The 23,155-nt window shown below is 34.3% G+C and overlaps 1 protein-coding gene and 1 long non-coding RNA gene across 2 annotated transcripts; one reads left to right on the top strand and one right to left on the bottom strand.

Annotated features, from left to right (window-relative positions):
- The first annotated feature begins 7,761 nt into the window (after positions 1-7,761).
- LOC128548308 (uncharacterized) lies at positions 7,762-9,586 on the top strand. Its single transcript, XR_008366930.1, has 3 exons — positions 7,762-7,984; positions 8,511-8,621; positions 9,472-9,586. It is a non-coding gene; the product is annotated as an uncharacterized LOC128548308 (long non-coding RNA).
- Positions 9,587-18,188: 8,602 nt separating this feature from the next.
- Positions 18,189-23,030, bottom strand: LOC123543274 (multiple epidermal growth factor-like domains protein 10). The gene is made up of 6 exons (XM_053522722.1): positions 22,969-23,030; positions 20,829-22,277; positions 20,296-20,431; positions 19,421-19,503; positions 19,140-19,196; positions 18,189-18,316 (listed from the first exon to the last, which is right to left on the bottom strand). Exons 1-6 carry the CDS (start codon positions 23,006-23,008, stop codon positions 18,189-18,191), a joined length of 1,893 nt encoding a protein of 630 aa, XP_053378697.1. The 5' UTR covers positions 23,009-23,030.
- Positions 23,031-23,155: the final 125 nt, after the last annotated feature.

The following is a 23,155-nucleotide window of genomic DNA, read 5'->3' as shown; positions in this document are numbered from 1 at the left end:
ACGAAAACTCATATTCATGTTCACTATATAACCAAACTTCAATTTGAAAGAAAGATCTTGTTTTAGCCTAAATCTGGAGGTCAGTACCTTGAAGTATGTTCTACAAAGCTTAAATTTCGACATTAAAACAAAACTTTATCATTTATCACATGTATTTTTCCAGGAGACAAAGTGCCAAAACACATGCCTTTCCTTAGCCTTACGTGCTATTCATAACCATGCAGGCATGCTTTTTCAATGGATGACAACAGAAAATGACTAAAAAAGAACATATTTGACTGTGATTTAAAATCATTTACTTGATTAAAAGTCTGGATACATACATTAATTAATCCTTATAAGTGATTTTATACATCATCGGACAATTATTGAATAAAAAATTTGTATAGTATCGGACAGTTACTGACACTGTGAAAATACCTGTTAATATTAATATATATACTGAGTGAAAATAGACTAGTTTCCGATTGCATGTATTTATATATGAAATTACACAATTTAATGTTACTTGATCTTTATCTTGTATCTATTGCTAATTGCCCCGATATAACATGTGGTAATGATAGTCAGTGGATCCCCGTGGTTCCCTGTGGTGAAAAACTGATTTCAAGTTTCACAGGCAATAATCACCTAGGTATTAATTAAGTCCAAGAAAAGTGGTAAAAATCATGGATATGGTAGTAAGTCGTAGGACTGTAAAGCGTGAATCGCCTGGACAAGGGAGCATTCGTGTATTTTACAACTAAAAAAAAAAATATGGAAAATTACAACTGCCTGCATAAAAATTCCTTGGGAAAAAAAAACGTATTTACAAAGTAAATACAGGAATCAATAAGCATAGATATGTTGAAATGAACGAAGGAAGTGCCGCTGTTAACTTATTTTTAACCTTTTTGTCTTATTTTCTTTGTTGATAGGTACAGTGATGTAATTTCAGAATGCGCACACTTTTGCAAATTCCTATTTCTATTTGTTTTTTTTTTTTTTTTTTTTTTTTTTTTTTTTTTCTTTTTTCTTTCTTTTTTTTTGTTTTGTTTTTTTTTTTTTTGTTTTTTTTTGCTTATGTGTCATATAGATCTACTCATTGTTTACAGATATACACTGTCAACTAAGGTGTGCAATAGGCTAAAGAGCACTTGGCTGAATTTGTCTGTGACAAGTTAATACTTCTTTAAATGTGGTTAGATCGAAATATCAAAAGCCATGGGACCATAACTTATCAAAGCATCAGTGACTTTAAAAAAGAATTCCTTGTTGAATTTATATGTTCATTGATCTTATATGACTAGTCAGTTGCTCTGGTTTTATTATATCTTGTTACTTGCTTCTTTTTTTCTTTCTTTTTTCTTTTTAATTTAATAGATAGTTTTTGTATTTGTCCATTCCTTACAAAAAAATAAAATAAAATAAAAAAAAAAAAAAAAAACATTTTCATTGAAATACCCTGAAATCCCGAAAACAAGCCGGTTTTGGAAATAAGCCTGCCTCGAAAATAAGCCACCATTTCACTACAGGCAAAAAGGGCTTATAAATTAGCCGCACTCAAAAATAAGCCGTCCAATATTTTGTAACAGTAAAAGTATCAATGACTTTGTTAGGACGCCATATAAGATAGCAAAAGTTACCAACGTGTACGTACAAGATATATTTCCAAATGTAATAGCAATAAAACATACTTTGGAATAAAAACACTTTTAACAATGCAAGGTGTGCTGATTTTTTAAAACCCTGGACAAATTAAAACTTTAAAAGCTATAAAATTCCTGTCTCAAACAATTCTTGTCACGTCAGTTCTATTATTAATAATTAAAATGACCGGTCTTTATAACACAATGCAGCTTTAGCACATATTGTGTAAGTTATTCATACTTGTTTGGTGATTAAATCGTAGGGTGTATTTGTTTGTTAGGCCAGAATTTTTAAGGGTAATTATCAGTTAGCATAGGATCATTTTCAATACGAAATTGTAACAAATTGTAACAAAACAGATATGTCAGAAGTATAAGTATTTACCGATGTCGATGTTTTTACTGAAAACCAAAAATATGACATCCGTATCTTAAAAATTTCGGTACTCGAAAATACGCCGGTTTTTAAACCGTTACTGAATATATGTACTCAAAAGTTCGCCGGACTCAAAAATAAGCCGGTCTCGATAATAAGCCACCAAATCCTTACGAAAATTTAAAATAAGCCGCGGCTTATTTTCGGGATTTCAGGGTATTTTCTACACTTTGGCAGTGGGTTATTATGCTTTCTAAATTTCTTGTAATATTAGATTTGAACTAGACACTGACATACTCCTAGTAACCTTACAGTTCAACGAGGACTTCAAGTTTATCGTTCGTCCGAACAAAAAATGAATTCTATGATATTCAAAAGTATATAAGAAAGATTCATGCTTTGTGAATAGGGGCAATATAGAGTTTATTTATGTTATATCATTCTTTTCTTGGACAACATTTTTGATTGTTTTTGTCAAGGGAAACAGTAAATTGCTGTGTACAATCTGCATTCTGAAATCTATAATGTAGGTGACTAAGGTCCATAAAACTTCATCAGTAAATAGAAATCACTCATTACATTACATGATAATAAAAATAATGGTTTCTTTGAACCACAACTTTGAAATAATTTCAACATTTCCTCATTTCCCAACAAACTGCATTTCTGTGAAACTTCATACACACGCTCCTGCATATAAGAACTTTTCACAGGAAATGACCTTAGTTAGTGAAATAATTACTTTAATTTTGTATGTAAAGGGACCACCTACTCGCAATGTTAATGTCATTGCAGGTAGAGGATTTGTATTGCATGGTAAAACTTTTCTATCATGTTTATTCTTCATGTTTTAAACAGTTTATAACATATATTGTTTTATGTGCTAATGTTGATAACTTGTAGCCAGTCAGACTAATAAAGTAATGATTAGGTGATTTCTCATATTGTAATAAATGTACTTCAGACACAACACTTGGCGGCGTCTTTGATGCTTGCATCAATGAATTGCCTTGTATTGGTATTGAACGCATACAAGAACGTAGTCTACTGCTGTAGATTCTAATTTATCTATAAATCTTTCTTCTCCACTTCCTTACAACATGCTTTTTGGTTGATCACTACTACAAAATAAACGGGAAATGATCCTACCGATCCTTCTACACCGTAAAATGCGATGTACAGATCGAGATTTACATTTAGTCTATCGAATTAAAAAATGTGTACAGAGCGTCTGACTATGGACTTTTTTGGAAGAATACGCTTTTTCCTTGTGCCGAATAAGTGTCCGCATAACTTGTCTGAACCGCAATGTCTTGCTTATTATTACAAATACGGGCAGTGTTGTTTTTTTTATTCCAAAATCTTCCTTTAAATTGATAGAGAACCGATCCTGGGCGAAACTACGAAAATCGAGATCGATCCCTCTACGGTAACATGCGATATACCGAATGAGACATTTACTATCGACTTGAAAATTGTGTACCACGGTCCTTGCCATCATCAGGCAGTTCTTTTCAAATGTTACGGGGTGAGTTGAAGTCCGATCGATTCCCGATTAACGCAGTGCTTTGTTTTCATATTATCGTGACATGATTGTTTTCTTTTTTAAAGGTCCAGTAACACTTATAAATAACTTACAAAAGATTATTTTTTGTTAATACATTTCAGTTAAAAAAACTACTTTACTCTAAAACATGTTACAATATATTTTTGTGACATTTTAGTTGTTTCTACACGGAAAACAGTTAATAGAAGACATTTCTCTTTTTTGCAATATCATTGAATAAAAATACTATGCTATATTTCTGTTGTATAATTTCAACTTAAAAAAGCGCACTACAATTATCTTATCGGCCAAATTCGTCAGAAAGATTAAATTTCTTGTTAAAAGAAATGCTACTTGTGATCATTACATCCAAAGTGCTACTGGACCTTTAAACTATCTATTACTGTAACTCCAAAATGGACTGCTAACTGTGTTTAAAGGGCCGACTTGACTATAAATTAGCTTCCAGAGTCTTGTGGTTTTCCCTGACATTAATGCCCATTTTATCATAATGTTTATCTCATTTCAGTGATCAGCCATTACCAGGTACACACTAAGGTTATAATGCTGGACATGGTTGCTCACTGACCATCTGGGTTCCTCTCAGAGAATATGTTCATGCTCCAGTGTGGAATTGCACTTGTGATACAGAAAAAATATTCAATCAAATGTCATGTGCAATAATATATTTACCAGTAATTCGATAATTTACAGTTCAATCACTGTGACTGATCACTTGTAGTACAATCACTGGGTCTGGGAACTAAAACCCCCATTACATAGTACTTGAGTTTCTGTTTTTCTGAAATATATCTTTCATCGTTTTCATCATTGGGGGTTAGTTTTTTTGTGAAACACATACTAAGATTTATTGTATTTCAAAGTAACTAGAGCTTGCAAAACAAAATGTGATATAAGTAATTTATTTACATAAATATGAGACAATTATGGATTTACAGTCAACTCGTCCCCTAGTCAACTTGTCTCCCAGTCAACTCGTCCCCGATTTGGTCATTTCGTCCCCCTCGGCGATTTCAAATTGGTCATTTCGTCCCCCTTTTGAGGTGACACCGCACATTACTATCTATGTGCATGACTGAGTTGAATGTGATGAAAGTAATTTATTTAAATAAATATAAGACAACTAAGGAGAGCGTTGGTCTACAGATCACGGGGTAGACAGTTCGATCCCCGGGCAGGGCGTATGTTCTCCGTGACGATTTGATAAAAGGCATTGTGTCTGAAATCATTCGTCCTCCACCTCTGATAATTCATGTGAAGAAGTTGGCAGTTACTTGCAGAGAACAGGTATGTACCGGTACAGAATCCTTGTTAGGTTAACTGCCCGCCGTTACATGATTGAAATACTGTTGAAAAATGGCGTTAAACCCAAAACAAACAAAGAAACAAAATAACACAATTGTGAATGTGATAATAGTCGGGGCCTTTCCCCCTATAGATCGAACTCTCGCTAAAAGGAGGTAATCCCAAAGCAAAAACAAAAAACAAAAAAAACTGTGTCTTTATTCCAGATTCCCAAATGAGTGTTACCTTTTTTTTCTTATTTATTTATTTTGCTGTTTTAAAATAGTTTTGATAAAGTTTATGTATATTTTGGTTACCAAAGGAATAGTTATACTGTTCAACAATTTCTGAAATGCTTTATTATGCAATATATTAATATTTTACACACAAAAAGATTTTTACATAGATTTTGAAATTTGAAACTATTCCCACAAGAGCATTATCCCAATTCTACTGGTTTTGGTGGCATTCCCAAAATGATGAAGAAAAGGCCTAATAGTAATTTATTTACATAACTATAAATGTCTGCGCATATATATAAACAGATGGAGAAAGAATAATATACAATAAATTTACATGTGAATACAATAAATTTACATGTGAATACAATAAATATATTTACAATAAATTTCATATTAAATATTCCCGAAGATATATATTTACTTTATGGAAAGATTATATCAATATGCATGAACATAATGAATAATAATATACCCTAAAAATATAATAAGCCTAATCAAATAGGACCAGTGACTGGATAACAAAATGGAAATAGTAATAAACTTACGCTATTGTAGTTTATTTTGTGCTAGAAGAGGTTGCATTATTTCAAGTTTTTTTAGTGTGACACAAATACCATAATATAATAACGTTAGTGCTGAATAGTTTAAATTTGTGTATTTTTATCTTGTTTTTTTGTGAATATTTTTTGAAATTCAGAGTTCAACTTTTATTTTCTCTCAGAGATATTTATACAGCATACATACTTGGTGTGAAATTTCAACATGTAACAACACACACCTGATTCCAAAAACTGACCGAATTAATTGCTCTCTTGCAATTCATGCTGGGCGTAATGGCCATTAAATTTCCATGTTATAGCTGTAAGCAGATAACTGATAAAAGTTGCCTGGAGAACCAAGTCGGCCCTTTAACTTTCATTGATTCACATGCTATACTTAAATTTCAAGTGTGTTAAATTTCCTTAGCATTTCATTCAAAATACATTTTAAGTAATACATCAATTGTATCTTTTTCCTGGAGCAATTTGTTATTCTCGTGCAATTAAACCAGTTAACAAATAAACTGACCTAATGTTCATCTCAATGTCAAAAGCTGACCATGGAGAAGGGTGCTGGTAATTTGATAGGGCTATTTAAGCCAATCTACAGATCCTATCTGTAACTCTCTGGAATTCCATGTTGTTATAACTTCGCGCTCTGATCTGAAATTCTGTGAGAGACATTTTAGTAGGAGTAGTAGCCTGGCTCCCTGGCTGCATGGTTATTTTTTATATAAATACTGCAAGCAAAATAAGAAAATCTTAAGCCTCTAAAATAGCACATTTTTATCTGAAGGCTGAACCATACCTATGTTTGGAGCCAGGGGGCAATAAAAATGTCAATGTGAAAACAACCTGCTGAAGTTACTTTCCTCTTAATGAATAAACATATATATGTAAAAAGGAACAAACATAGGGACAGGAGCCAGTCTATAGGTGTAGCTACATTTTAGCCGTCCTGGGACAAAGTGAGCTCTAACCGTCATAAATCATGTCAATTGAAGAGTATTTATGTACACAAACCTGGGAAAGACGGCAAGGTTGACTATACCGTGGCTTCTTTGGTCAATATCCTGCAATTTACAGCCTGCTTCCGGCGATGATTTAGGATCAAAGTTAAACACTTATATACTAGATTAATGGAAATAAGTAACGCGCACTCAAACTTCAACGTAATAGTGTGAAAATGAAATAATTTGGATACAAGGTGAGGTATAAAAATGTTAAAAATTCATGTAATTTTTCTAAAATATTTTGAGTTTGAAATGTTAATGTATTACACTACGTTTTATTTTGTGTCGTGCAACTGTGAATTAACGTTATTCAAATCTGGTTAGTATAAAAGCAGATCAACTTAATTTTTGTTGAACAAGTATTAGGACATATTTATTTATTCAGTATTCTAGAATTTCCCAGTAATATGAGTCCATTGTACCACTTATAATTAATACATGTATTCTGTAGAGACGTTTGACAATACTGTACATTTGTATTATGTTGTCTAGGTTTTCAAAATCAGAAACGAAGCAAGAAGAACTTTTCTGAGCCTTAAGTGTTGAAGTTCAGTTGTGATTGTCATGCCTAGGATATGCTAATGGATTGATGGAGAAGTATATTGATTCTGTTTCATTGCACTTTTTAAAAAAATTACAAATATTTCATTTTCTACAGATTTTTATGACATGTGTTTAACGAGTAAATTTAGTAGTTCTGAAACTTACTAATTCTCGCTGCTTACATTTTTTTTTATTTCTGGTTTTGAACAATATTATACCTAAAGCGGTTACTTTACTCAATACACACATTATTAATACTTATCACAAAACACCTAACTTTATTTCCAGCTCATAAATCAGCTACTGCGTTTCCCACACATATTTTACTTGAGTCTGAAAATTATTTAATATTACATGGTCATTTATTTTTTCTGCGAAATATGTATTTTTCAAATTTGTTATTTGCAGTCTGCACTGTATATTTGTTTGATTTTTTTTTTTTTTTTTTTTTTGCCGTTTTCAACAGTATTTCATATAAGTAGAACTTCACATATAAGTTTAATTTTATTTTTAAACTTTCCTAGTCAAGTTTCTATTTAAAACAAAACAACTAAAAATGAAAAATTACATAAGAGACTATCGAATTCTTTTACTCGGCCCGCCACTTTGTAGACATTTAATTGATTATTCTGAATGGCTGCATTTGTTCAAATAGGAAATTTCGCGCCAATGTCTGTTTTCCGTTTATTTTTTAAAAGGTTGCGCGTTTTTTTTTTCAGGAACGTCTGGATTCAGATACAGAAAGTAACATGGTAGACATGTACATATTTAAAGCAAGTGGAAACCTTTAAAGTAAGTAAAATATATTATATATCTTTATTTCTATTTTAAATAGTTGGAATGTTTGGACAAAAAGTTATATAATTTCATAATACTTTAAGTTATTACCTTGGCGTGTAGAAATGTACATGTATAAATTCTAGATACAATCAGTTATCTCTTAAAGACAACATCTGAACACTAACAGGCTCTATAAAGACCGTCGTTTTTTTTTTTTTTTTTTTTTTTTTTTTTTGGTTTTGTTTTTTTGTTTTTGCTGACAAAATGTATTTTACCTGTCAAAAAAAGAATTCTCATGAGTGAAATTTACATTTCTTTTTAGAGTATTATATGTTAGTAGACGTGCACCATATGATGTAAGACCTTTTCTTTTGATAATACAAAGAAAATTCTATAGCAAAACTGACATACTTAATACTTGTTTAGCAATGCACGTAAATTTAACGAAAACGTTAGTATTTATAATATCGGTATGTTTAAATATGCACTCCTCAGAAGTGCTGATTTTCATACGTGTGTATTTTTATATTGTTTTTAGAAAACGAACAACTAAACTAAGAATTATGTGCACATCATAGGATATTGACGTCAATGGAAACAAAATGTTTGTACTAGTTGATCGCAGGAATATTGATGAAAAAGTTAAAAGGTATGGATATAACGATAGATGATTCTAAATTACATTATTACAACTTGTTACTACATGTACGTTAATATCATGAAACCCTAATTCATAATGATATTGTATAAACATTTGATGAGATTTGTCTAGATACGAGAGGAAATGAAAGCAGTTTTAAAAGGATAAAACAAGTTTAAAAATTAGCGGTTAATTTATGTTAGAAATGGGAAAAAAAAAAGAAAAAAAAAGAAAGAATGACTAGAATGTTGAATTAAAATCTAACAACTCACAATGAACTTACTGCAACTTTTAAGCGAATTCAAATGCCAGATACTTTTAATATAATTTTCTTATAAATAAGATATTTCTTATCTTAATTCACGTGGAAATAAGTAGTTAATTTGTTTTTCAATGTAATTTCGATAACAAGATTAGGTACGCTTATTGGGAATGGACATTATGTTTGGTGCATTCCTTGTTGTAATACCTGGTTTTTATTATGGGGAGCTTATAAAGGCAGAAAAAATAGAGGTGATCAAAATTGTAAACATTAATGTAACATTAATTAGTGATATGTAATATGGAAGTAATATGGTTACTGCTTCCGCTAACCACACCCCGTCCGTCTTATGACTTGATCTAAATGTTTTGCTGTTAGCTGGCTCTTTCAGTAGGTAGAGCGCAGATTCAGGATAAGCAGGGTAGTCCGTTCGATCCCAAGGTGAGAGGGGTATATGTTCATCGAGAAATTTTGATAAAAGACAGTAGGGTTGGTAAAATGTGAAATCTGTCTCCTGCAGCTCTATATAGATCGGAAACTAATCTTTTAGTTGTTAATAGTAACCTTAGAACAAATGTTACATAAATGTATTTACAGACATTCAGTGATAGGGATGAAGTGGAGGCCTTATCGATAAACAAAGAGTCCCCAGTTCAGGAAATGGTACAGCGCTGAGAGTATTTTGAAAGTTAAGAAAGGTTGGTAATTGTTATTGCATTAACTCATTTCTTATTGCTTGAATCTGTGAAATATCCGCATTTTAGCTCACCTGTCACGAAGTGACAAGGTGAGCTTTTGTGGTCGCCTGGCGTCCGGCGTCCGTCAGTCTGTCCGTCCGTGCGTAAACTTTGCTTGTGACCACTCTAGAGGTTACATTTTTCAATGGATCTTCATGAAAGTTGGTCAGAATGTTCATCTTGGTGATATCTAGGTCAAGTTTGAAACTGGGTCAACTGGGGTAAAAAAACTAGGTCAGTAGGTCTAAAAACAGGAAAACGTTGTGACCTCTCTAGAGGCCATACTTTTAAATGGATCTCCATGAAAGTTGGTCAAAATGTTCACATTGATAATATCTAGGTCAAATTTGAAACTGGGTCACGTGCCATCAAAAACTAGGTCAGTAGGTCAAATAATAGAAAAACATTGTGACCTCTCTAGAGGCAATATTTTTCATGGGATCTGTATGAAATAAGATTTGGTTGAATGTTCATTTTAATGATATCTAAGTCAAGTTTGAAACTGGGTCAACTGCGGTCAGAAGCTAGGTTATTAGGTCTAAAAATAAAAAAACCTTGTGACCTCTCTTTTCAATGGATCTTCGTAAAAGTTGGTCTGAATATTCATCTTTATGATATCTAGGTCAAGTTCGAAACTGGGACAACTGCGGTCAAAAACTAGGTCAGTAGGTCTAATTGTAGAAAAACCTTTTGACCTCTATAGAGGTCATATTTTTCATGGGATCTGTATGAAATGAAATTTGCTTTGAATGTTCATCTTAATGATATCTAAGTCAAGTTTGAAACTGGGTCAGCTGCGGTCAAAAACTAGGTCAGTAGGTCTAAAAGTAGAAAAACCTTGTGACCTCCCTAGAGGCCGTACTTTTCAATGGATCTTCATGAAAATTGGTCAGAATGTTTACCTTGATGATATCTAGGTCAAATTGAAACTGAGTCACGTGCCTTCAAAAACTAGGTCTGTAGGTCAAATAATATAAAAACTTTGTGACTTCTCTAGAGGCCGTATTTTTCATGGGATCTTTATGAAAGTTGATCAAAATGTTCATCGTAATAATATCTAGGTCAAATTTGAAACTGGGTCAACTGCGGTCAAAAACTAGGTTAATAGGTCTAAAAATAGAAAAACCTTGTGACCTCTCTTTTCAATGGATCTTCATAAAAGTTGGTCAGAATATTCATCTTTATGATATCTAGGTCAAGTTCGAAACTGGGACAACTGCGGTCAAAAACTAGGTCAGTAGGTCTAATAGTAGAAAAACCTTTTGACCACTCTAGAGGCCATATTTTTCAATTGATCTTCATGAAAATTTGTCTGAATGATCACCTTGATGATATCCAGATAAAGTTTGAAACTGGATCACGTGTAGTCAAAACTAGGTCAGTAGGTATAAAAATAGAAAAATATTGTGACCTCTCTAGAGGCCATACTTTCGCGAGATCTTCATGAAAGTTGGTGAGAATGTTCTCCTTGATAATATCTAGGTCAGGTTCCAAACTGGTTCATGTGCCTTCAAAAACTAGGTCATTAGGTTCAGTAATAGAAAATCCTTGTTTAATAAAAAAATGCTGTGATAAATCCAGGATGACAGAAATGTGAAGTCTGCCCGGGTCGCGAACCTGAGCTGACCGGCTGCCTGACACATACTCTCTTTAACGTGACTAAGTCCGTACCTCGACCCCCCCCCCCCCCCCCCCACACCCCCACCAAAGAATGTGTAAATTCGTCCTCGAATTCCAAAAGAACACAATATTGCAAACGTTGCAAGACTGTCCAAGCAAACCTGATAAAGACCCACTTTCTGAGCAAATTGTCAAAAAGTATGACTCCAGTTAGGGACTCGAACTTTGGACCTACCGACTGGGCTAACTGGCTACTTAACACATATTCTCTCTAAACGTAACGTAACGTAAAGTAAATCCGTACCGAGAAAATGATATATCGCCGATATTTTATTACAAAAATATATCTAGAATATTTGTTAATCGTGTCATGTTTTCCATAGGAAACTACTAAAAAAATTTTTCAATTAAGCTTGGTCATCACGATTGATAGACCATACTTCCTATAATCATGCTGATTCTGTCCAGGCTGTACTATATTAAACTAGTACTTCCGTGTTACTTTCTTTTAAAATTGTTTCTTGCGCTTATCATTTACGGAGAAAACCAACGCAGTTTTGTTTAACATAATTATTGTTCAAAAAGTGGTTTATACACAAAAACAAACAAACAAACACGGGTTGTCATTTTAACTTCATTCTTTATATTTTACAATAAAGCAGCATTATTTTTTCAGGTGAAATGTAAAAAGCGAGATTTCATGAAGATGGTTCCTAGTAAGTCCGGAATATGGCTCGTATTCGAAGAAAAAAATGTGATTGTTTGTAAAAGCAGTTTACATGAAATATAGTTTGAGCTTTTAATCAAAATGTTGTTCTTTCTTTATATTCAACGTATGTTTTTTTTTGTAGTGCAAGTTAGCATAACCTTAAAAAGAGATGCAGGCAAACCTGTGTTAAAGACCACCTCTGAACAGAGGCCACCTGACTCTAAAGACCACATGTTTTGTTTCCTGTTTTAACATTTATTTAGCCTGTGACTACCTCCAAATAAAGACCACATTTTGGCTCTACCTAGTCTTGTCTTTATAGACAGGTTTGAAAGTATATGTAAAAGTACACTCGAAGTTTTATCTAGCATTAGTGCAGTGACTGACCCATACATTTTGGTCTGTCCGTTTGTCTCTCTGTATGTCACAAAGTTTAAATGTGCATATCATGTGAAACAGCAATGCGGATTCACACCAGTTCATTGTTTCGTGATCAGAGTTTTATAATACTTTATATTCTAATGGGCCCGCTTTTACCAAACTTTACATGACTGGCCAGTGCCTATAATTTTCATTGGAGTTATGGCCCTTAATTTGTCATATCTTACCCGTATTGGCAAGCTCATTTTAAGCGATATCTATATACTAGCACGTGTTTATACCAAGCTGCGAAATCTCTATATTCATGCAGTTATCATGTACATGTTTCGCTGACGAAATAAATGTAATAAATATACACTTTTATTTAATAATAATATATATTTATCCACAATTCAAGTGTAGACCTGTACCATTGAAAAGCATTACTGAGCAGACATATTTCATCCATTTACTTTCATGATCTACTAAAACAGATGTTATAAGAAATGTAATATGGCAGTGCAGTGGATATAATATCATAATAAGTGTATGGTTACAATACATTCCAGAACTCGAAAACTATTCGGTGTGATATAACTGTTGAAAAGCAGAGAGGGGCACGCGAAGTCTTACTCCACCAAAGAAGGCTGAAAAATCGCCATATGAACTTAATTTCTGCGATGTGACCAAACAAAGAATTAACTGGGAAAAAACAGAAATTAAATGGCGATATTATCGCAAGAAAGTAAACAGTTAATAACTCCAAATATTCCCTATCAATTAATTTTCTTTCAAGGATGATGTGAACTAACATGTTTTCATATTTTTTTTTTTTTTTTTTTTTTTTTTTTTTTTTTTTTTGCAGCGTTTCAGCGGAATTACGCTATTCTCAAACTTGAAAATAATTTCCTCATTCAAAATGTTATACTTGTCCGATCCGCTTTTCATGTGTTGGAGTAAGCGAATTATTTTAACATACAATTATTCCCTAACTAGCGAACGTGTGCTATTTACACTTTATTCCAAGGGTTTAAATCCTATTCGCTCTTAGCGAAATTTCGTTAAGAGGAGGACGTTGCACTGCAAATATACTCTTTCCTCAGAATGCCTTAGCGAAATTACGCTATCTATAGATTGGATGAACCATAAACTTTATAGATTGTTTGCGAGGAACATTGTATAAACGTTTGATGATTAATTCTTGTCTAAGAAGAAAGTAACGAATTCCTTCGATACGTACATACATTAGAACTCTAAATGAAGTAGCAACAGTCTCGATTTTAATGGTTAAGTTCTGCATTTTTATGGAAAATTGATAATACCGCTTAACGATGTTGTAAAAGTAAAGAAAACATTATTCCAAAATGTCAGGATAAAACGATTTGTATACCAAATTGGCATGTTTTTGACATAACTTGACAGTTTGGAAACTGTCAACTGCAAATGGAACGTGTTATAAGTAGTTGGGCACTAGTTCATTTTTCGTTTTAAAAAGAAAGGAAAGTTTATGTCTTCTACGTCTCTTAACTAAGGGCTCAATACTAGATTCGTTGTAAAGTTTATCTAAGTTACAATATTAAGTTGCGCCCGTAATTATTCTCAATGCTTCGATTTGAACGGACTCCAGTTCTGATTTTAAGTAGTCGGAACAGTTGTACCAGACGACATCGCCATATTCAAGTAGTGGACGAATAAACGAGACATATAGTCGTTCAAGATTCTATCTGGTAAAAAGGTATTTAAAGGAACGTAGCAGTGTAAGCCGTTGCCAGGCTTTGTTGACTGTATTTGTGATGTGTGCATTCCACTTGCAGTCTTCCAACAATGTTAGACCTAGATGTTTTTGCGTACTTACAGGATGTAATAAAACATGATCAAAATATAGGTCAGGATGTACAGGTTTTGTCACTTTTCTAGAGAAGGTGAGAGTCTCAGTTTTGAAAGGATTAAAAGTAACCAGCCAAGTCTTAGAACATTTCAGAACTGTTTCGAGATCTTGGTTTAAGGTTGCTGCCGACTTAGCAGGATCATCGACAATAATGTACCTACTAGTGTTGTCGGCGAACAACCTCACATTTGAACTCAAATCGAGAATAATGTCATTTATGTAGACAAGAAATAGAGCAGGTCCGAGGATAGAGCTTTGAGTAACACCAGCATTGATGGATGACCAATCAGACGAAGAATCGGCAAAAATCACTCTTTGCTTCCGAAGAGTGAGATACGATTTGAACCACTGAAGTAAGTCACCACAGATACCAATTGTGGACAACTTAAAAAGAAGACCTTTATGCCATACTCGGTCAAAGGCTTTTGAGATGTCGCAAAATACGACCCTTACTTCTTTACAGTCATCCATAGCCTTGCAAATGTCATTGTAGATATACACAAGCTGATTAATTGTGGAGTCACCACGTTTAAATCTTGATTGATAATTGCTAAGTATGTCATTTTGTGTAAGAAAATTGAAAAAAATGTTTGTGTATGCATCGTTCAGTTAGCTTCCCAACACAGCTAAGAAGAGATATTGGTCGGTACATGGATTAGTCCAGATTCTTCCAGACTGAGGGAAAGTACGATTTGGTAATTAGTTTATTTAAGAATGTAGTGAGTGCTGAAGCTAGGACGGAGGAGCCTTCTTTAAGCAGCCTTGGACGGCCATGTCCGGACCACAGGATTTTGATGGATTAATAGAAGATATCGCATCTGTAACGTCTTGTTGTAAGATTTGAATAGATGAGAGAATATGTGATAGCTATTCCGGGTTTGCAGATAGTGAATGGTTGCTGTCATTAATGTTTGATTGTCCGCAGAAATAGGAATTAAGAATATTGACCTTGTCTATGTCCTCAGTCGCTGTCCTACCATTATAGGACAATACTGGTAAAACAGTTGACTTGGATTAGAAAGTTAAAACCATGTTTTAGTATCAAAATTTTCTTGATTAATTTTGTCAATGATTTTATTTTTAAAGTCGTTTTTGGCTTTTCTTATTTCTCGTATGGTTTCGTTTCGTTTTTGCTTATTCCAGGCTAATTCGCTTTTATACAACTTTGCCTTTGTGAAAAGTTTCTTTGTCTGATTAGTTTACGAATTCCGGAGTGAAACCATGATATATCTGCAGGACGAAAAGTGACAATTTTAGAAGGAATTGTTTTAGAGGCAACTTTAAGTATAGTGTTGCTTAAGTCTTCGGCTACAGAATCTAAGTCATCGGTATCCCAGTCGGCTTGGTCAAGTTCTTCTCGATAACTATCAAAGTCGGCTTGGTCGTATTTCTATAATTTTTTTAAATGAGGTAATTTTGGGTTTCTGAAATTTAAATGGAATCTTGAGAGATCAGGTATAAAAGTATCTGCGGTGAAACTTGATATGTTGATATGACATGTTGCGGATTGTTTACAAATACAAAATCGATAAGAGATTGGGAGTTTTCAGTAAAATGGGTTGGCTCAGAATTTACAGAGCTATATGATGTCATAATTGATATTTTGTTTGACTGGTCGTTTAATACATTAATATTAACGTCACCTGTGATGGCGACATTGTAAGAATGATTATGAGCTTTATCAATGCTCTTCTAGGAGAGTCCAATATTCGTTGTTAGAATCGGGAGATCAATAGAAGCCTCCAACCAAGAGTATTTTGTGGCATGATGAAAGTTCTATCCACAAAGCTTCTAGACTAGGTCCAGCCGTCGAGTAGCACAGAGACCAGAACATACATAGATCGCTACACCTCCTCCAAGTCTAACGACGCGATCATTTATGAAGGGCGGATCAAAATTCTGAATGAGGATATCTACGTTTAAAGTTGTATGGGAATGCCATGTCTCATTAAACACCAGAATTTCATAAGGCTGAGATTCTGTCTGGAGTAGGTCTATCTTAGGAATAATACTTTGAACATTTAGGTGCATAATACTAAGACCAGGCGGTAGACATCTCTAAGGATGAAGTTGTATCAAAGTCAGAAGGACCTGGATTCGGATGGATGTCGCCAGCAAGAGAACGAAAAGGAAATACAGCAGAATACTGCACAGGATAGATGTGACAAAGTGAACAAGGAACATGCAGTTATCAGTAGGATTCGAACCGAGTAGGCTCTTGTATTATCAAACGAGAGTATACTCGTAATAAAGAAGCACTGGAAGCCCGATGGATCTGCGAGGCTGAGATAAAATAGAAAAATAATGAAATGATAGTAGCGACAGTTAATATATTTCCAGAAATGCAAAGCACGACTTCGTTTTACTGAGGACCTATTCTTGACAGCAGAGGTCGTGCATGTACAGAATTGAGTGCGTCCGGGTCAGATAGCTGTAACCAAGGGGAACCCCGAGTAGCAAATCTATGCTAGTAGACGTTCAAATAATATAGATCGACATTACGTTTAAATTCTGTAAGATGGAACTTTGAGGATATGTAGCACTGTGAGGAATGTGTATACGTTATCAAAACATGTAAAATATTAATAATGCATTAGATTTTAGGATAATGATTTTTGTAAATAATTATTGTTCTATTTGAACAATGTAATATCATATGGATGATAGTAAATCGAAAATTACATACAATGAAAGTGCTTAGGTACATGTCACAGAAGGCATGCGGACAAACGGACATTCACCATCAAACCAGTTACATGCTTAAGATTTAACATCATACATAATGACAGACGGATAATAATGTACATGTACATCGGATTTGTAATCCGAACTAGATTCATATATAATAGATCAAATACAGTAAGCAATGAAAGTAACATAAGTGAATGTCAAAGTAGAAAAGTGGGCCAGCGACAGGCGAACTCATCAGAGCATAAATGTCACAGAAGATATCGTCCGACATAAAAACAGAAGAGTGGACGGATAAACAACATGAATAAATTCATGTAACAACATTATAAAGCAACAAGTGGGCAATAATGTACATGCCAACAAAGTAATACGAAATAGGTTTAAATATAGGCTAGTAAATCTAACATAGAATGCAATAAAAACACATAGGAAAATGTCACAGTAGATATGCGGACAGACGGACGGACGTAAGCAGATCATTACATGTCAGTGAATCAAACTCCTTTTCAAACAATAAGTACAGGCCATACATATACCAGACAACGTGCCAAGTCCATATTTTAAGCTGTAGGTAATCTAAAACCATACAAGTCTCAGATAAAATCAAACACAATCAGATATTCACCTACTGATTAGAGAATTGAAAATAAATAAACAATTCAATATCGATATAATTATATAAAGAAGCAGACGGTTGGTCGGACGTCAGATCATTACTTGTCAATGAAATATACTCGATATCAAACAGAAATGCAGCAATCCATACTAAATAGATGTTTGTATGTGTCAATCTAACATGCGGTCAGGCAGACAGACGGACGGAAAGATACCATTAGTTCATTACTAATTAGCTTGTAAGAGATGCACCATATCTACATATACATTTATATCGTTACATGTCAATGAAGTTTATACATATATATAATAAATTCAATAGGCAACGTAAGTTATGTATTACATTAATGTTTTAAATGGATATATGCAATTATTATACAGCACGGTCGAACTAGTAAATTGTCTTGTTACATATGTATATACTGCTGTATACTGCACCTGCATTGTCATATGACTTAAGTTTTGTTTTCATTGTTGAAAGTTTCTGGCGGGCCCGGTATGTGACAATAATGTAGACCTCTGGGGCGCAAAGGGCTGTTCCTAGTAACTGCTGATGCATAGGTTCTTGGTCTACCTGGTCGATGGGTCCTATCGATCTCGTCGATGGACAGGTTTGCGCCTAGATCCTTGACTAGCTTGAGGATCTTCTGGTCAGTATTCTCTTCCGGCTCTTCAGGAAGGCCAGACACCCCAATCAGTTACGCCGGCTGTACTGCTCAGCCACGTTGGCTTTAAGTTCAAGGGAAGCAACCCTGGCTCTGAGTGCCAAGTTTTCTGACTCTAGCTTTTCAAGTCTGGGGTTGACATGTGACATGTTTTTCTCTACAACAGACACAACAAGAACACGAAGTCGATTGTCATAGGTGTGGGTGAAGGATTCTTCCAGCATTCGGCTGATCTGAACTAAGTCAGACTCACCAAGAACAATCTTGTTGATCAGAAATGTGTTCGGCGGTTTTTTTCCATGTGCTCATCAATGTGCGCGATGGTAGATTCGGCTTTAGATTTTGTAAGCTCGCTCTGCTCGTTGGGAGAAAATAAATTCCTCTTTCTCTCACTCTTATCTGTGACAGGGGTCGTTTAATTTATAGTACGACGTTAGTTTTTACGAACAGTATACCCAGAAAGTTTTTCATCGTGGCGGGATGGATTGATATGCACTGACTATATACTGATTGCTAGTGATAAAGTTCATCAGAGCGTGACTCAGGTAAACGGCAGGTAAAGTTCAACGGTTACCTCCGTTCAATTCAAATAAACAAACATTATCTGAATAAGAGACAACTTTCTAAAAAAACAATGACAGTTATTCATACAATGGAGGTATAACAGACAATTTTCTAAACAACTACTTTCCACTCTATGAGCTTTTCAACATAATTTCATTAACGATAAGGGAATGTGAGATTATCTTGCAAAGAGGCTACTTATGTTCCTATTATCGTAAAGCATCAAACGTAAACAGACTAAAACGAATATGATGTAACAATGCAGTGTCTTAATATTCATGCAGTGCTTTAGTAACGACAACCAAACACTTGACGTATACTTCTGCATGGAATGTCACAATAAAAATCCTGCATATTGTATAACTAGTGCACTTGCTTTTATTCATTAACATGTAATAACTAAAATTGATATTTACCGTTTTCCTCGTTGATATTATAATACTCTGTGTTATTCTCATCAGCCATACCATTTGCTTTAAATAAACAAACAAACATTTATTAGGGAATCACGTGATCATAGTATATCTTTTATAACTTTAATATAACATTTACTCATACATGATAGTTACATCGTCAAATTTGATTCATGTTCATTCTATAATTATAACTTCTGAGGGATCTATTTACATAATGAATTATCACAGTTCTAGATATATCTGTATTTCAATAATGATGATAAACTGGAAATTTAACAAACCGTTATGTATCGTTAAATCCACATGATCGCTCATAGCTGTTGCGTTATTTTTAAACGCTACTTCCATTCCATCTTTGTTTGCTCTAAAAGGAAAAATAAAACAATTACAAAGATCCAACAGAAGCAGCGCAGCATCCCAACCCATCCCTTCCTATCACTGATAACAATGATACTGGCCAAGTTGTTATGGTCGCTGGTTTGAAATCACTGACGCCATGCCACCTTTATCCTGGAATCTCATTTGAGATATAGAATTGTTTCATGTGAGGAAGTCATTCTGCTGGCGTATGAAAGGCCAATGGTATCACCCAGGTGCACGTTCGTGTCTGAAATAATGCCTGGCGGGGCACGAGCGGTCTTCCCCCATGACCGAACTCCAGCATTTTGGCATATGGCTTATGCTTGTGTCGGTGAAATAAAACCAAACAATTAAACTACAATTCCACTGAAACATGACTTAATTCGGAAAATGAAACATAGCGAAGCACAATACATCATTTTTGATTCTCAGGAAAACCTCGACATCAGGCATTTAATTCCAACCGTTACAAAACGTAAAAAACCGAGACATTTATTGTCACTAAGCCAAACCATTACTCGTCGTCCGACCATACATCGTGTTACCTAGGTCTACCTTAAGTTTGTAAATTTAACTTTTCAACAGTTGGTAAACAAATGTAACTGTTTGTTCATTTGATAGTACGCATTTTCAATCAAATCCATTTGAGAGAAAAAGTCATTAGATACTGAGCGGAGTACACACATCATTGAAACGCAACATATAGATCAGTAAAACATACAAGAACAGACGCAACAGAGATGTTCCTAAGAACCAATATTTTGTTAAAAAAATATATGATTTAGGTTAATATTACCTGCGGCCAGATTGTACTTTTCTTACTATTACAACAGTACCCACAGTAATGTTAACTACAACTGAAATGGCTAGGACTACTCCCATGACTGCCACAATTGCTTGATTACTCCCCTCTGGTTTGTCTGCCTCAGTTACTATTATAAAAAACAAACATTTTTCTAAGTAAAATGTTAAAGATGTCATTGAAATTTTAATTTAGTAAATTTTGCTATCAAGTTTTTGTTTAACATTACAGGCTATACAGCTTTTACTACCATATGTAAACAATCCCGTAAGTATCTCACTGTGGATATCGTGAACCAAAGATATAAAACGTAAACTGATGTGAATTTTGAAATTTAAATTTACATGCATTCTAAATATTTAAGAAATGTATATGCTCACTAACGGCTGTTCCAGATAATTAAACTCCACCAGTATAATATATTATTTTATATTTTGCTACATAAGGTATACAGTATAGGGTATATTTGCAAAGTTGTAATATTTTCTAAACTAAAGTCAATCCAGTATTATATTATAATAACTTACCGGCCTCCAGAGGGCATAAATATTCGTCGAATGTACCATTACAGCCCTTTGTACATACACCAGTTGCCAGTGTGCATACATTATCGACACAATATTTGCTGCAAGTCATATTGCACGTAGATCCGTGAAAGCCTATTTTACATTCTTCACACCTATCATTTGTTAAGCACTTAACACAGTTGGAGCTCCTTAAGCAACACTTGTCTCCTGAGAAATGCCGTTTGCATCCCTGCATACACACTCCGGTATTTCTATCGCATATATCATCGAAGCAATATTCGGAACATTTGTCATTGCATTGTGAACCAAAGAAGCCTCTTTTACAAATAGCGCAACGATCACCTATGAAGTTTCCGCTACAACTAAAACATTTTCCAGAATCTTGCTTACAAACGGTACCTTCACATCTATCGGGACAAAGTAGGTTACATCTTCCTCCATGTTTTCCTTTCTCACATTTCTGGCATAATTCTCCGGTATAATTCTCCTGGCATTTTAGGCATGTACCTTTCTCTCTGTCACATTCATTGTCATTACAATTCTTTGGAAATGATGTGTTACAATACTCCCCGTACTTACCAACTGAACATGCATTGCACGTTTTGCCAACAATTGAGTCGATAATACATCCCTTTAGACAATAACCTGACTGTTTGTTACAAATACCACTTTTACAACCCGAGGAACAATTCTTCTCGCACATATTTCCAAATTTTCCTACCTTACAGTCTTTACAATCATTTCCTACGAAATTCGGAGCGCATGTACATTGACCAGACCGTATCAAGCAATCAGTAGAATTACACCCAGCAGAACATGTCTCATTGCAGATTAATCCGTATCTTCCAGGTACACATTTCAAACATGTATCATATGACGTGCAGTGTGTGCAATGAGCTCTACATTCATGTGAACAGTTGTCTAAACGCGGAAGACTTGTGTTGTCAAATGCATAACCATTAAAGTAACCATTCTTACATTTATCACACGTTTCTTCAGACGAGCAGGAGACACAGTTATCAGGACAGCTTTTGCTGCATGATGTAGTTTTATCATAGTATCCATCAATGCATGACATACATTTTGTCTTTTGACATTTACATTTATGCGTACAATATGTATATGGGCAATCAGTTGAATTATCAGCGTTGTGATTATAGTCCTTGCATTTAGTGCAAACACTCTCAGAAGAGCACGTTTCACAGCCTGGTGAACATTTTGACGTACAGTCGTACATTGGTCCTGGATAATAACCATTATAACATACACTGCAGCGGTCAGTACTGTTTGCACATCTTTTGCAATTGAAAGTACATTTCTCGTAGCACCGTGCACCCCTGTATCCATCAATACAGCCTTTTTTACAACTTCCTTCTGCATAAAAAGGACCCGGCCCACAAATTTGATCTTTGCAACATGTGCAGTTCATTGTACATTTAGGGTCGATGACTGAAACAAATTTTGAAACATATTAACGCGCGCTCGCAAACACTCTTGGAAAGTTAAAATCGGGTAGCTAAAACTAAGCAATGGATTTATAATTTCTTCAAATTATTAAAATAATTTTAAACTATTTTATTTTGTGTCTGTTTTGTTTGTATTTATTATCAAAATGTTTCGCTCCATAAAATTAATCTCATGTTTGAACCTGGGATATCTGGGCTCAAGCTCTGTTGGTCAAATTATAGAAACACATGGTTGATACCGTAGAAATCATATTTTCTGGTTGACATACATAGAAATACAAAGATGTTGTGCTTTTCTTTCATGAGACACTGGGAAAAAATTGTGAACTTTACAATGATTACAAGCAACGTAATGACGTTCGATGGTGGCCGTCGACGAGCACTGTGAAAAACATACCAAATGTTTAATTTCATATCCCAAAGTTGTACCTAAACTTTTTTTTAAGAAATTCCCCCATTTTTGTCGGTATCCATTTTCTATCACGAGTTATCTTTAGTAAGCAAAAATATGTAACTCTTATTTCATAGAATAACTCTTCTACGATTTGATATGATTTGATATTAGCTAGATGGTGGGCATATGCAATATCATATTCAATGTTTCAGGTACTAGTAATTGTATGATTTAGATCAGCCCTCTTAATTTGAATTATAATACACAATTTAAATTATACCTGCGTAAACACTTTGTTGCATAAGCATCTCGCTCCACATCCAAAAGGCGGCCTGAAAATAATTCGAAATCGACAGTGCCAATGATATGCGAACGAAAGCATACCAAACTGGAAGAAAAATTAATTGAATTCTTACCAGTCAATACAATCTATAAGAAGATCCTTTGCAATCATAGAATGCAGCACA

Source organism: Mercenaria mercenaria, chromosome 14 (assembly GCF_021730395.1).
Source record: "Mercenaria mercenaria strain notata chromosome 14, MADL_Memer_1, whole genome shotgun sequence".
NCBI lineage: Eukaryota > Metazoa > Mollusca > Bivalvia > Venerida > Veneridae > Mercenaria > Mercenaria mercenaria.
This window is presented reverse-complemented; position numbering and strand designations above follow the sequence as displayed.